Here is a 14781-nt window from a genome sequence, read left to right as displayed (position 1 = left end):
TGTATCGAGTAAACTGGTTGCAGACCCTTCATCTTTTCCGGAAGCTTTACTTCAGAAATTTCACCCAAGTCTAAATGATATGTATCAAAAAGGTGGAGGTGGTGCTATACATCGAAGATTAGACTTGTTAATAGAATGTTGATCCCATGAGTAATGCTCACAGATGTGGCATCCAACAATGGAATTAACATCTCAACAGGAAGCAGAGAGCCATCCCAACAAAAAGGGCCACGCGATCCTTTGGAACACTTAAAAAAAAAAAAAATCTTTCCAGAGGCTACACAAAGTGTGCCTCCTGAGGGTCGCCGCACCTATGGATTTTTTTTAAATTAACCATTTGGTTAATTCTAAACGTGACATGTGCTTGCCTTGACAAACCAGCTAGTAAAAAAAACACTGCCATGAAAACAGATCAGTTTTTTAAAGCGTCAAATGATTATGCCTTCTAATGGTCCACGCATTTTTGAAATGCCTTTTTTTCCCTCCCGAGGAAGGCGCAGTCGAAAAATGTACTTGGCGAATCCTTTAGGAATTGCCCTGTACAAGTCATCCCCTCTTATCTTCAAAATGAATTAACTCATCATAAACGCAAACCAAGGTTACGAATTTCTTTGCACTTTGCTCCGGGACTGCAGAAATCATGACTACATTTTTGCAGGAACCTAGTTTGGGTTTCCAACCGCTTACTTCGTCGAGCTACCTTCTAGTTAACAGCTCGTGCTTGGGCTCGCCTCTTCTATGAGATCAAGAATGCTCAAGCTACCGTTCTCGTGCTTGGGCTCGCCTCTTGTACGCGATCAAGAAAGCTCAAGCTACTGTTCGTTCAGCGCCTCTTTCCTAGAGGTAGCCTGTAAGATCTGAGGCACTGAAAAGCTCAGTGTCTATTTAATCATGGCGTTTGTAATTCAGCCTCACCGCCTGGACTGCTCAACACCTGGAAACTCGCAGCCCAAGGCTTCTGAAATCTAGTAACCCTGGACGGACACGACACGACGGCTAACAAGGGAAAGGGCAAGAGCAAATAAAGCAAAGCTCGCACCCGCAGCAAAGAATGGTCTGGGAAAAACGCCAGGCGCACCCGGCATGCCGCGCCCACCCACCCGCGCCCGGGGAGCCCCTCCACTGCCGCCCCTCATCTTGCGGCTCGGTCCCGACTACCGCCCACCCCCCTCCCCCCCGACACCTCACGCCCCCGCATGGCTCCCTTCCGAGCCGTTCCACCTTCCCCGTTTGCACGCCTGGCCCCGCAAAACCACCCCAGTGCAACACCGCCCGCACGGCCACCACTGCCGCAGCGCCCCCAAATCGCACCCGTCCCCTCCCCCACGCCTCATTGTTCCCGGGTGGCCGCAGGCAGCTAGCGCCCCAGGGCGGTGCCGGCAATTGGAATCCTAGGAACCAAATTGCCCCCCACTCACCCGCGACTCCGCACAAGAGGACGAAGCGCAGCAGAAGCGCCATGGTGGCGGCCCGGCCGTGGGCGGTGACTGAAGGTAGGCGGCTCTCACCCGGGGTCTCAGTCACCCGGTGCCTGCGCGCTCCCGACTGGCTGGCGGCGGCGGCACCTCGCACCCCCGTCCCACCCCACCCTCGCTTGGCAGGTGAAACACGTCACTTCCGGTAGTGACTGAGCCCCGCGGCGCGCGCCGGCTCCGCCAGGAGCGTGGGGTTACCATGGCAACCAGCGCGGGCTGCCCTAGGGATCCTGGGGAGTAGGAAACTCCCGCGCCAGCTGCTTTCAGCGTTGGGGTGAGCAGGCAGCCTTTCGCCCCAAGCAAGAGCCGGGGTCCCTGCTTCAGTGTCTTCAATTAAATCGGGGTTTGTGCTCTAGGGTCCTGCCAGCCCCTCTCCCCAGACAACTGAAACGGCGGTCGCGCCCTTCCTTCAGGGTGCGGCACGGGACAAACTCGCCCGGGATCCTGAAGGGCGGCAAATGTGGTTGGCCCCGCGGGCACTTACTTCGCCCTCCCCTCAGGGTAGTAGGGAATGGAAGGGGGGATTCCAGACACGCTTCCCACCTCTGGCCGTTTGCTGCGAGGTCTCCCACCTAAGGCTCTGGAGAAAGCGAACTGAACAGCACCTCCCCCGCACCCCTTTGGCATTTTCTCCGATTTCATTGAGTCGTTGGGCTGCTGTGGAAGGCTCGAGAAGGCTTTTCCCCATCTCCAGTAATGACTGACCCCCTAAACTGCAGCTTCGGATTTGGGAAATACCTAGGCTGGTTTTTTGACCCTTTGTAATTCAAAGGTTATTCTCGCCCTAAAATTGACCATCAAGGACCAGTGAGCTTTAAAACTGGGGTTAAGTAGGGGTGGTTGTTTAAAAGGCTGGAGGAGGTGTTGGGAGGATCGGGAAACTAGAGATTTTTGAATCGCCTGGTCAACCTACAGTGTCACTTCCTGGTATCCTCCATACTCATTCTTGTGTCATTTGTGTTCTTGGTTGCTCTTTGCAGATAACGTTTATTTATAACTGCTGATAGACTTTGGTGTTCTCGACAATTCCATATCAGGAGTGCATTAGAGGAGAGAAGCAGTGTGGTGCAGTGGGTAAGTTCTTGGGTCCCGGAATGGGACAGTTAACTGGGCAAGTAATTTGGAAATACACCTAGCTATGATTAGATAATGCTCAAAAGAAATGTTGAGCACTGTGCCTGGCACATAAATACTCAGTGGTGCGGTAGCTAATAAAAAAAAAGTTATTGGAAAAATTCTTATTATTTATTGAACCAGCAAAGGAAAGCAAATCAGTTATTAGTAAGATCAAAGTTGCTCAACTGAAATTTAGCCTGGTGGTCTGCTATCCTGACTGGACATTAAAATTACCTAGAGGGGTGGCTTGCTGGCCCAGTCAGTGGAGGGTGGGACCTATGATCTGCAGGTTTGAGTTCCAGCCCCACCTTGGGTGTAGAGATTACTTAAAAATAAAATCTTTAAAAAAAATTAAAATAAAATTATCTAGAGGACTTTTGCAAAATACCAATATCCGAACCCCCAGTCCAGCGATCCTGATTTAACTTGTCTCCAGTGGAGTCGTGACTGATCTAAGGAGAGTCCAGACTAACTGCTAGGGATTTCCTATTAAGGAAACAAAAATTCTCCTGGATATAATTGAAGGTATAAAATATTTGGAACTTAAAATTTTACTCAACACATTATACTTCATGAAATTAGACAAGAGTAAGTATTAAAGTTATTCACATCTATTTCAGACTTACATAAAATTTTTCTACTTTATCACTTAAAAGCAGCACAGATTTATTTTAAATGTCTCCTTTAGTAGAAATTAAACTCACTCCTCATGGGTTATCTCAACCACTTACTAGAGGAAATCTTTTGAAATTATCCGAAAGGATTTTTATCTTAATCCCTTTGCTTCTGGTACTTTTTTTTTTTTTTTGCAATCCCTACCTTTTGCTTCCTTCTGTGGTAGGCATTTTCATACCTATCAATCACTTATCTTACTCTGAATATTTCTGGAAGGCCAAAAAGGCACATTATTCATCTTTGTCACTCTTGGAAACCAGCTTATAGTAAATTCTCTAGTATTTGTTGAACTGAATATATTCGATTCATATATTGATATATCGACATATTAATAAAAAGTATTTAATATGCATACAATAACAAACCATTACATCTCGATATATCTTTTTAGAATATACTTTTAAAAATGTAAATTTTACAAAATCAATGTTTTATACTCCATTAGATTACTGAACACAAATTTTTCCAAGTGTATCATCTCCAAGATTTAAGTAACTTTGAAAGGAGCAATTTATCTTATTCGGGAAACTAATTCTTTATACAATTAAAGCTGGGGAAAAAAAGGGAAAAAAATTAAATGGAGTCATCTTTAGACTTTGGTTTGTAACTACATTATTTCATATAAACAGCAGCTTAAATTATGGAAATATCTGAAACTTCTTAATGACACCTTAATAAACCTTTTTGTCTATAGTTAGCTTGGAAATTATGTCTCCTGAATGCTGTAATGAGATAATCTCATTAATGCTGGATCATGCATATTGGTTGATATTTTCAAACCAAGCTAACAGTAGTGCACAGCCATTAAATGAATTGTCCTATCTTAGTAAAGCACCAAGCACTCCACATTGTATAGCTTCTGAACCAGCAGAAAGGTGATTCTTGGTCTGTCAAGAAGGTGGTAATTGTGGAGACGCAAACAACTATGGTTAATATAGCATTTGTTCTTACAAAGATTTCTTAGTAGTAATGGATTTGTCAACGCACCAAGAGATGATTAAAATCTTATGATCACATTCAGAGATTGACTTATTCTTAAGAATTAAAGGATTTTTACCTCTTCACAGCCAGGAATATAAAGGCCATGTAAAGCAAAAAACTTTCTTTCATAGGTGACACTGCTCATTTTTGTACCTCTGGAAAATGATAATGCTGTTCTTAAGAAATGAAGGTTTCTGGGGTGCCTGGCTGGCTCAGTCGGTAGAGCATGTGACTCTTGATCTCCGGGTCATGAGTTGAAGCCCCATGTTGGGCATGGAGCCTATTTAAAAGTAAAAAAAAGGGGGGGGGGGAGGAAATGAAGGTTTCTCACAGTGTGTTCTACTTAAAATACCTAGAGCATGGGTTTCATGGGTTAATACCATCCAAGTCATCTGTCTACCCCTGTGCAAATGAATTTATAAATACATACATTTTTAGCTTTATGCCATGTATATAATATTTAGAAATCAACCCTTAGCCAGTGACCTAGAATTTTTTTAGATTCCTAATGTTACAGGATTTTTTCTCCATCGGTGCCCGCGGTTCTTGGTCACGCTGCTTTGAAGAATGAAGATGTAGACCAGACAAGAGTGGTGGGCAGCAAAGCAAGGTTTATTGAGCCATAGCAAAGTGATAGCTTGCTCGGGAGAAGGGAGGGGACCTGAGAGGGTTGCCATCAGGTTTCTAAGTCTAGGGGTTTTTATGGGTTTGTTGGAGGGCTGTTTTAATCTGATTAACCCTTCCTGCGCCTGTCATCCGATCAGGTTTTTGTCATCTATCTATCACAGAAAAAAGGGTGGAGGGCTCCTTCCAGGGTGGTTATAAAATCCTTTTAAGGGTGGTTTCCTTTGGGGGGGAGGGGCTTTGGCCCTGTCTGCCTTTCTTCCAGTTATTCTTCATCACTAATAATGTGATTCGAATGAATACACGGAAGTGGTAAGTTTAGGGGTGCCTGGCTGGCTCAGTCGGTGGAGTTTAGGACTCTTGATCTCAGCGTTGTGGGTTCAATCCCCACATTGGGTGTAGAAATTGCTTAAAAAAAGATCTTTAAAAAAAATGAGAAGTTTATACAGAACAAAATTGAAGATTTTATTGATGGCCTTTTAACTTTCTTATCCAAGAATAGTCTCTATTTGTTCCGATTGCTTTCTTTGTTTTGATCTCTGTCAATTCATACTAGTTGCTTTCCTCCAATTTCTAATTCATTGCTTTCTGCTCAAAGTTTAAAATAGGGCAGAAAAAAAGAAGCATATTAAAAGTTCTGGGCTTGTTGGTGACTGGGTCAATCTGGGGAGATCACCAGTAAAATTACTTTTCTTTTTAAAGATTTTATTTGAGAGAGAGAACCTGCGTGTGCACAAGTGGTTGGGGGGCAGACGGAGAGGGAGAAGCAGACTCCCCGCTGAGCAGGGAGCCTTTTTCGGGGCTTGATCCTAGGACCCTGAGATCATGACCTGAGCCAAAGTCAGATGCATAAGCTACCCAGGCGCTCCTACTTTTAGAAACAAACAAACAAACAAAACCCTGTTATCTATCTGGCACTTGAGTGTAAACACATGGTGGGCCAGCTTTTTTTTTTTTTTTTTTTTTTAAATCAGGATCCAGGCCCAATGTGAGGCTTGAAGTCGTAACTCTGAGATCCAGAGTCACACATTCTACTGACTGAGCCAGCCAGGCACTCCTGGGCCAGCTTTCTGGAAGGTTGGCTGGAATAGCATGGAGAGCATTAACTCTCGTATACTCTGTATATACAATACAGTGTGTGTATCTGTTTGATACCCCTTGTCCAAAGACCTACTTTTACCCACCCAGTCTTAGGCCAAGCTAGCGCAAGGGGTGAAGGTGGGAATCTCAGTTTTTAACTTTTCTTAAACTAACTTTGATCGAATCACCCTGTTTCGGTTCATCTCATCCCATTCTCAAATGTGCCTGACGCTATCAAATCCTGAAACTCTCTGAAGGTTCACTTCAGACCACTGCTGGGTTAGAATTCAGCTTGCCTTCTTTCTTTCTTTTTTTCTTTTTTTTTAAGATTTTATTTATTTATTTATCTAGGCTCCACACAAATTTGTGTGTTTAATTCTCCATCTTTATGCAAAAATCTGTCCTCAATCGAGGTGAAAGTTCCTGGTGCATATTGAAATGTTAAAATCTGAAGAGAATTAACATGTCTACTCTTCTCCTGGGTAATACAAGGATTTTAGACTGGTTTATCTTCCTATCAAATTCCTCTCCTAATTTATATTGTAATCCAGTGGTTTTGTTCTGTACATCTTATAAATTATACATTGTCATTCTTTTTAATATAGCCAATGTTTAATTCATCTACATTCTTTTTCACCATTTCTTCTTGCATATCAAACCATTTCTAGGATGATTTTCCTTCTCCCAGAAATATGTCCTTTATAAATTCCCTTACTAAGGATCTCTTTAAGGTACATTTTGTTTCTGTTTGCCAGGGATTTCCTGAACCTGAGAATTCCTGTCATCTCTCAAATCTGGAAAAAACTCAATATTCAAATTCTTGTAGAATATTGTTTTTTTCACAGTCTCTAAGATGTGCCCTCCGAGATGCCAATTAGATGTATGTTACAATTCCTTACTCTATCCTTCACATCTTATCCTTTATCACTTTCATGTATTTGTTATTCTAAGCTGAATCCCAAGTAATTTTTTCAGTTTTATTTTCCAGTTAACAACTTTGCTCTTCAGTTGTGTTGAATCTACTATTCAATTCTCCAAATGGTCTTTAATTTCAATTATGTTTTTTCATTTATAGGTATTTAATCTTTATTCATATTCGTTTGGTTTCTTATTCTGTACTCATACTTCCAAATATTTTTCCCCAAATATATATATATATATTTTTTTTAGTTTTTTTTTTTATTTGTCAGAGAGAGAGAGAGAGCGAGGGAGCGAGAGGGTTCACACAAGCAGGGGAGAGGCAGAGGGAGAGGCAGAGGCAGAATTCCAAGCCGACTTCTGACTGAGTGCGGAGTCCGACTGGGGTTTGATCCCAGGACCCTGAGTTCATGACCTGATCTGAAACCAATAATCAGGCATTCAATTGACTAAGCCACCCAGGCACCTCTCATATTTTGTGTTTTGTCGTTTATACAGGTTCTTACTTAACATTAGGTTTCTTTTTTCATGTTTTATGATTTTTTAAAAGATTTTATTTATTTATTTGAGAGAGAGAATGAGAGAGAGAGAAAGAGCATGAAGGGGGGGGGGTCAGTGGGAGAAGCAGACTCCCGGATGAGCAGGGAGCCCGATGCGAGACCAATCCCAGTACTCCAGGATCATGACCTGAGCGGAAGGCAGTCACTCAACCAACTGAACCACCCAGGCACCCCTGTTTTATGATTATTTTTTATTGCGAGTACATGTTTGTAGAACTTTTTCTGTGTGAAGTATTTGAGGGTTTTAAGTATTTCCTTGAGAAACGATTTGTATCAGCTTCTGCCAGGATCCAGGGGCACTACCAATCCAGGAAAACTTTAAAAATAGTTTTTGGGATTAAGTTCCCAAATGACACCGTTAATATAAATTTGGATCAGAAGCCAGCATGAGAGGAGACTGGTACTTATAAATTCTAGATGAGGCTCATCATTCTCAAATCTTCATTAGTCCTTTTATTTTATTTTTTTGATAGCTCTCTTAAAATCTATTGTATTTTTTTAATGTTTTTTTATTATATTATGTTAGTCACCATACAGTACATCCCTGGTTTCTGATGTAAAGTTCGATGATTCATTAGTTGCGTATAACACCCAGTGCACCATGCAATACGTGCCCTCCTTACTACCCATCACCAGTCTAGTCCTTTTAAATAAAACAACATTCCTGTGCTCTGTAGATTGGCTGGCTATATAGAGAAATCAAACTGCATCTTCCTTTGTTGACAGCCCTCCAGGTATTTTCATTTAGCTTGCTCTGGTCAATTTGTTGAATCACTTGAAAAACATTATATTTAGTTGCATTTGCAAGGTTCTCTAGTGTCCAGGTGGAATAAATAAATCCTTGTCCAGGATTTCCTTAGCAGGTTTTCCTCAAAATATCCAAGTTTCCAGGGCCACATTCTGACCATCAAGGGCCCTAGGTACTTTTGTCTTTGTGGGCCCCTCACACCACAAAAGATCGTTAAAATTGTCTTTTCTACACCTGATAACTAGAATTTAAATAAAAACTTGAGATAGAAAAAAAAAATTAAAAATAAAAATAAAATTGTCTTTTACAACTGCTGATACAAAGACAAATTTAATCCAGACTGCAATTATGGCATTATTTCTTCTGACTTTAAAAGAAATGAAACCATTTTCAAAGGCTCTGGATAAACTGGCTCTGAGCATTGCTTGTGTCTCCCTCACTCTCAATTCCCTTCTTAGAGGTTGTTCTGTACCAATATTATTAAAGGTTTAATAGGAAAGGGAAGGAAAAGGGTGAACTTACACATTTTCCTCTCATCTCTGTCTCTGTTTTACCTCTTTTGCCAAAAGTCCCTTATGGTATCTTCATCTTCTGTCCCTTTTCTCTACTTTTTCTAGGCCAAAACAATCAACCACGTGCTAAATCTGTCCTGTACTAAAAGTAAGAGATACAATGTTTACCTAAGGGTAAAAGTACATTGCTTGTTTTATTTAAGCTCTTCCTCATCTCCGTGTTCTGTGGTTTCTGTTTTGGCTTTGAGATGTTTATGTTTGTTTGCTTGCTTGGGTGAAAATAAATAGGACTGGCAGAATAAACCAGGAGCTTATATCCTCTTTCTGGGATTTTACACTAACTTTGCTAGTGACCTTTGGAAAGAAAATTAAACTCTGTAAACTCTATCATAATCCTCAGGAAGAATTATAATGGCTGGTGTTTATGACATGCACATAGGGCATTTTGAGAACAGATGACTTAATGTTTGCACAGTGCTCTGGGCATTTTAGATCAAAGATGCTGAGCTTACCCAGCATTAAGCCCATTTAATTTATACCCAGATTATATATTTAACTCTGACAGAAGTGGATGGAGACTCATATACTTTGTATTTTGCCAGTTTCTTTTTGGTTGGAGACAGCTTTCTGTCTGATAGATAATAGCAATGCTTTACATTTATAGACCATATAACATCTTTCATCCAAAGAGTTCAAAGAACTCAGCAATTATGACTCATTGTTCCTTAAAATATCTCTACAAAACTTGAGAGGACATGAATATGAATATGAATAATCAGTAAACTGATTATTGAGGTAAAGAAAACTAGAGTTATGAGGCATTAAAGTGTTAACAAGTTATTTCAGGAGTCAGAGATAGAATTCAGGTTAAGTCCCCCTTTCTTTGATTAGACCTTAACATTCCATCCCCATAAAGGTAAGCTCTACAAGGACTTCAGTTGTATTTATGATAAAGATAATACTCCTCAACTATGAAGATTTTAGCTCTTACTTATTTCTCCAAGCTCATCTCCTTACCCCTACCCCCCCAGCTCCCCTCCCAGAGCTGCAGCCACTCTGCAGATACTGTCACTGTGACAGAGACATCTGACCTATCAAGTGGCTCCTCGTCGTCAGTCCCATTTCAGAGTAATGTCTCCTCCTAAAGAGACCCCCTGATTAAATCAAAATCCACAATAATAGTTTCCCAAAGTACCAGGCACCTCCCCTTTAGAGCACTTGCCATAGTTACAATTGTATACTTAAATGTGTAAATGATTTGATTGATTAATGCCTGTCGCAGTCACCCAACTGTAGGCTCCACGAGCGCATGGAACGTGTCTGTTTTTTCTTACTATTTTAGCCCCAACATCTAGTTAAGTGCTTGGTGCTAAATATGGGCTCAAAATGTATTTGGTGACTGAATTAATTTAGATTTTAGGAGAAGTGTTCTTTCAGAATTTGAACCCAAATCCTGAAACTTCAGTTTGGAATTATAATCAGTAAGAAAATAGTTGGCATTCTAAACTATTATTCTAATATTTGAATAGGAAAATACATAGAATGCCTCAGCAACGTAATTCAGACTAAAACCATTAAACTACAATGACAAGAGACCAATTAGGAAAATGGTGAAAAGGCAGGTGCTCATTAAAAATGTGATTAAGGGGAGCTACCACAATTTGATACAAAATTTACCTCTGGTCTTTGGAAGTCTGAGATTAGACAGAAAACCAGTGGAATTTTTCTATAGGGAAAGTGCCCCCCCTTGAACCCGGGAAAATGGACTTCTCTATTTCTCTTTGGCTTCCAGTCATCTTCCCCTATTAATTTGAGTGGTCAGGAGGGGCTCACTATAGATTTTTCCAGGACACCCGAGGAAGAAGACTCATAGAAGACTTAGCTGCATAGAAGCCTTACTGAAGGGCTCACATGTGAGACTCATGGAGAGTTCCTGCCAGCAAAAGCCTGAGATGTACTAACCAGTTTCTTGAGTGTAACACGGAGTAGGCAATAATCTCTCTTCCTCTGAAGTTAGATTTTTTGATTTAGCAGGAAGAGTGTGTGTGTGTCGTTGTTGTTATTTTGTTTTGTTTTAAAGAGGGCCTTTCATAATTCTGTCTTTGTTTTGGAAAGAAAGAGGCAGTACAAGGATAGATGTGAAGAGAGGAGGAAGAAACAAGGAAGGAGACCATTGAAGAAATTATTGTAAAAGCTGGTGGGTTCTGAACTCCAGTTGTGGGGAAGGAATAGGAGACATTTCAGAGACAGGACTAGCAGGATTTGAGCCCAGTTGAATGTGAGCTGTGAGGAAAGGGAAACAAAGCCAGCTCAGGTTTCTAGGTTTGGGCAATCAGTGGATAAGGGTGCTATTAACTAAATAGGGAATAGAGGACAAGCAGGTTTAGTGAAGTATGAATGTTAGGTTTTTGGCACCTGGGGGACATCCAAGTGGAGATACCAGAAAGAGAGACGACCTGGCTGGAGAGCCAGATTTTGGAACCTAGATAACACTCCTTTCAGGAATTAGTTTTTTGTATTGGTTGTGAATCTCATAGTAGCCATGCTGTAAATGTGAATTTCCCAAGGAAGCTGACAAACACCTATTTAGCGCATTGTCTTCCTGATAGAGCAGGATGAAACGTCCTTCCTAAGAATGTTTCTTTGGGGACTTGCATTCACAAGGCGAACTCTGCACTCCAGTAAAGCACCTTCTCTCCATTACACGTGGAATTGGGAGCCAAGACTTCTTTGCCAAACCTTGTTCTTTTCCCAGGAACAATGGAGCATAGAATGTTTGAGGACAAGTCGTATATATTTAGGGTACAGGACTAATATTGTTTATAGTTTTAGGGTGAAGGGACTATATTTGCATTTAAAGAAGTGAAGGGGAGGGGCAACTGGGTAGCTCAGTTGGTTAAGCCACTGCCTTCGGCTCAGGTCATGATCCTGAAGTCCCAGGATTGAGTCCTGCATCTGGCTTCCTGCTTGGCGGGGAGTCCGCTTCTCCCTCTGACCCTTACCCCTCTTGTGCTCTCTCTCTCTCTCTCTCATTCTCTCTCTCTCAAATAAATAAGTAAAATCTTAAAAAAAAAAAAAAAAAAAGACGTGAAGGGGAGAGTTTCTGAATTATTCAGTGACCTAACATGGTTAGATGCTGGTGGGGATGCAGTGGAAAATCGGAATATAGGACCCTGGTTAGAGTTGAAATTTCGAGTAAGTGAGTGAGTAGCAGGAGTGCTGAATCAGCAAGAAAGCAAGCTTGGGACCACAGATCCCAGGCAACTTTGGCAACGGTTTGGGAAGGTATCAGCCGTGATATTGTAGTTTATAAAATAGTGTGAGATATATATATTTATTTGGTCATTTAGAAAAAAAATATTTTGGGGGCACCTGGGTGGCTCAGTCAGTTAAGCGTCTGCCTTCAGCCCAGGGTCCTAGGATCAAGCCCCACATTGCATTGCGAGTCCCTGCTCAGCGGGAAGCCTGCTTCTCTGTCCACCTCTGCCTGACCCTCCCGCTGCTTGTGCGGCTCTCTCTCTCTGTCAAATAATAAATAAAATCTTTTAAAAATATATATTTTGTTCATCTGAATGATTAAATGTATATGAGAAGCCTTTCTCATATATGTTTGGTCTTCATGTACAGTTCCTGGCCTATAGCTGCCAAAACTCTTAGAATTTCTAGAGCAATGAGAGCAATGGGAACTTCTTTTGTTATAATTTTTGTTCTTTTATCTTCAGTTCCTGAAAATGCTTCAGAGCCATAAAAACGAAATGGATGTTTTGTTTTTCATAACCAGTCCCTTTCTACCACCACCATCACCATTTTGTTAATGAGGTGATTTTTGGAAATTCCCTGATTTTGGGGGGCTGGTTTCCAAGAGAACCAACCTGGAATAGAGGGTGGAACAGTCAGTCCCGCCTTCTGATTTCTGGGGAGGGGAGAGGAGTTGGATGTTGAATCAATCACCAGTGGCCAGTGATTCAATCAATGATGCCTATGTAATGAAGCCTTCATGAAAATCCAAAAGGTGGGGGTTCAGAGAGCTTCTCTGTTGGCGAACCAGAACACTTCCATGTGTCACCATGCCAGGCCCCAAATTCCACAGTGACAGAAACCCCTTTGTTTGGGCCCTCACCCTGTGTCTCTCTTCATCTGGCTATTGATTTGTATCCTTTAATATCTTTTGTAATATACTCTTACTCGAGTGGATACATGGGTTTTCTGAGTTCTGTGAGCAGCTCTCGCAAATTAATCAAACCTAAGGAGGGAGTTGTGGGAACCTCTGATCTATAGCTGTTCAGTCAAAAGCACAGGTGACAACCCGGACTTGACACCTGCCATTGGAGGTCCACGCTAGCAAGTTAAGCCCAAGGAGGGGGTTATTGGAACTCCCAATCTATAGCAAGTTGGTCAGAAGCATAGGTAATAAGGTGGGGGAGGGGCCATGTGTAGAACTGAGCCCTCAACCTATGGAATCTGATGCAATCTCTGGGTAGATATTATCAGAATTGGGTTGAATTATAGGACACCTGGCTGGTGTTGGAGAATTGCTTGGTGGTATAGAGCCACCCCCCCACATACACACATTTAAATTGGGGAACAGAGGGGGTGCCTGGAAGGCTCAGTCAGAGCATGTGACTCTAGATTCTCAGGATTGTGAGTTCAAACCCCATATTTGGGGTAGAGATTACATAAAAAATTTTAAACTAAGAAGTAAAGAAATCATCTTTAAAAAAAATTGGGGAGCAGAACCTTTATCAGCCATGCATTCTGCTAATCAGTGGTGAAGAAGAGAAGGAGGATGACATTGAGGGGGTGCCCAGGGGCAATGGCAGTAGGCAAGAAAAGGCTATTCTTTGGACCACCAGGTGACTCCCTGGCTAGGACAGCCTTTCACAGGTACATTGGATATTTCTAATTTCCGATTGCTAGTAGTGAGAACATATCCCAATTCAAAACTCAAGCTCTAAAGGACTAGGAAACTTGTAAATTTCCAATAAAGGAGGAATTTTACTATTGTGTAGATGGACTTGCTATCACGGTGGTCTTACCTGCCCTTACTTTTACATGTTTAAAAGTCCGTTACGCATTCCTGATTCAAAAGCACTTGAAAGATTGAAGAAGCCCCCTTGTCATTAAAAAGTATTCTTGTCACCACTGAGCATTATGATTTCACTTTTATGAACACTTTGTTGTGTATAAAAATAAACTTTGGCTGATTTATTTATTTGATTTCCCTTCTGTTGCTATTGCTAATCTAGAAAGGAATATAGGGAGTATCGCTAAAAGGAGATTATTTTCTGTTGTGCTGTTGAATCAAACTTCAGATTTGACAAGAGATATGCTATATGGGGGTGGGGGTTAGGGTGGAATTTGACCCTTCGTAGAAACTTAAAAAAACGGAGGAAAGAATATTTAAACATATTTAATATGTATTTATTCAAAAGCAATTAGCTAGCTCCAATTCATGGTATTTTAGTTTTTTGTAATCCCTGATAGAGATTAAGTACATTCCTTCTTGACCAAGTAGAGTTGCATTCAGTGCGTATGTTGGACTCTATTAACAGGAAAGGAATTTTGCAGACTGTTCTGCAGATGTGTTAGGCCATATCATTTTTGAGCTTTTTATTACAGGAGTATACATTTCCTACTTGCTTGATTAAGGAAAGAAATGGACTTCTGGTGAATAGTGCCAGGATATCCCATATGGCTCTCGACAAATGGCTGCTGGTTTCCTGACATTCTTTTAGATGCTCTTTCATGCACTAAAATTGCTTAATGGACAGGAGAAGAATCAAATGGACAAACATTGGCAACTCAAATAGAAACTCAGATGACAATTCAAAATGGATAATTAGGTTTGGTCTGCAGAACTGCAAAAAGCCATCTGCCAAAAGACACGCCTGCAGATTCCAGGGGCTGCCTTCTTAGAGCAGTACTAAGATTCCAGTTACTCCCTCAGGTTGAGAGCCCAGTAAAGGCAGCAAGAAGAAGGGTCTCAGTTCAACTCGAACAACAAATAACCAAAGTAGACTATAATCTTCAACAGAATGAGGAAGTAAACATTTAGCCTCCTGATATCCTAGGTCAGCTCCTTTTCACACCCT

At 41.4% G+C, this 14781-nt stretch overlaps 1 protein-coding gene and 1 long non-coding RNA gene across 3 annotated transcripts in view; one reads left to right on the top strand and one right to left on the bottom strand.

Moving 5' to 3' along the window:
- Positions 1-1641, bottom strand: part of CXADR (CXADR Ig-like cell adhesion molecule) — a 54561-nt gene extending 52920 nt beyond the window's left edge. Inside the window, exon 1 of one of the 2 annotated variants that reach the window (XM_026482491.4) lies at positions 1419-1641. In XM_026482491.4, the coding sequence (XP_026338276.2) occupies positions 1419-1461 (43 nt within the window). In that variant the 5' untranslated portion in view covers positions 1462-1641. The remainder of the gene's footprint in view (positions 1-1418) is intronic. The other variant, XM_026482581.4, reaches the window with a different exon arrangement.
- Positions 1642-1658: 17 nt separating this feature from the next.
- LOC113244130 (uncharacterized) overlaps positions 1659-14781 on the top strand; it is an 85444-nt gene continuing 72321 nt past the window's right edge. The window contains exons 1-2 of the long non-coding RNA XR_003312302.4: positions 1659-1749; positions 2456-2549. This is a non-coding gene — a long non-coding RNA (uncharacterized LOC113244130). The remainder of the gene's footprint in view (positions 1750-2455; positions 2550-14781) is intronic.

The sequence above is a fragment of the Ursus arctos genome, unplaced genomic scaffold (assembly GCF_023065955.2).
Source record: "Ursus arctos isolate Adak ecotype North America unplaced genomic scaffold, UrsArc2.0 scaffold_4, whole genome shotgun sequence".
NCBI lineage: Eukaryota > Metazoa > Chordata > Mammalia > Carnivora > Ursidae > Ursus > Ursus arctos.
The sequence above is the reverse complement of the archived record's forward strand: the minus strand, read 5'-3'. Positions and strand labels throughout refer to the sequence as shown.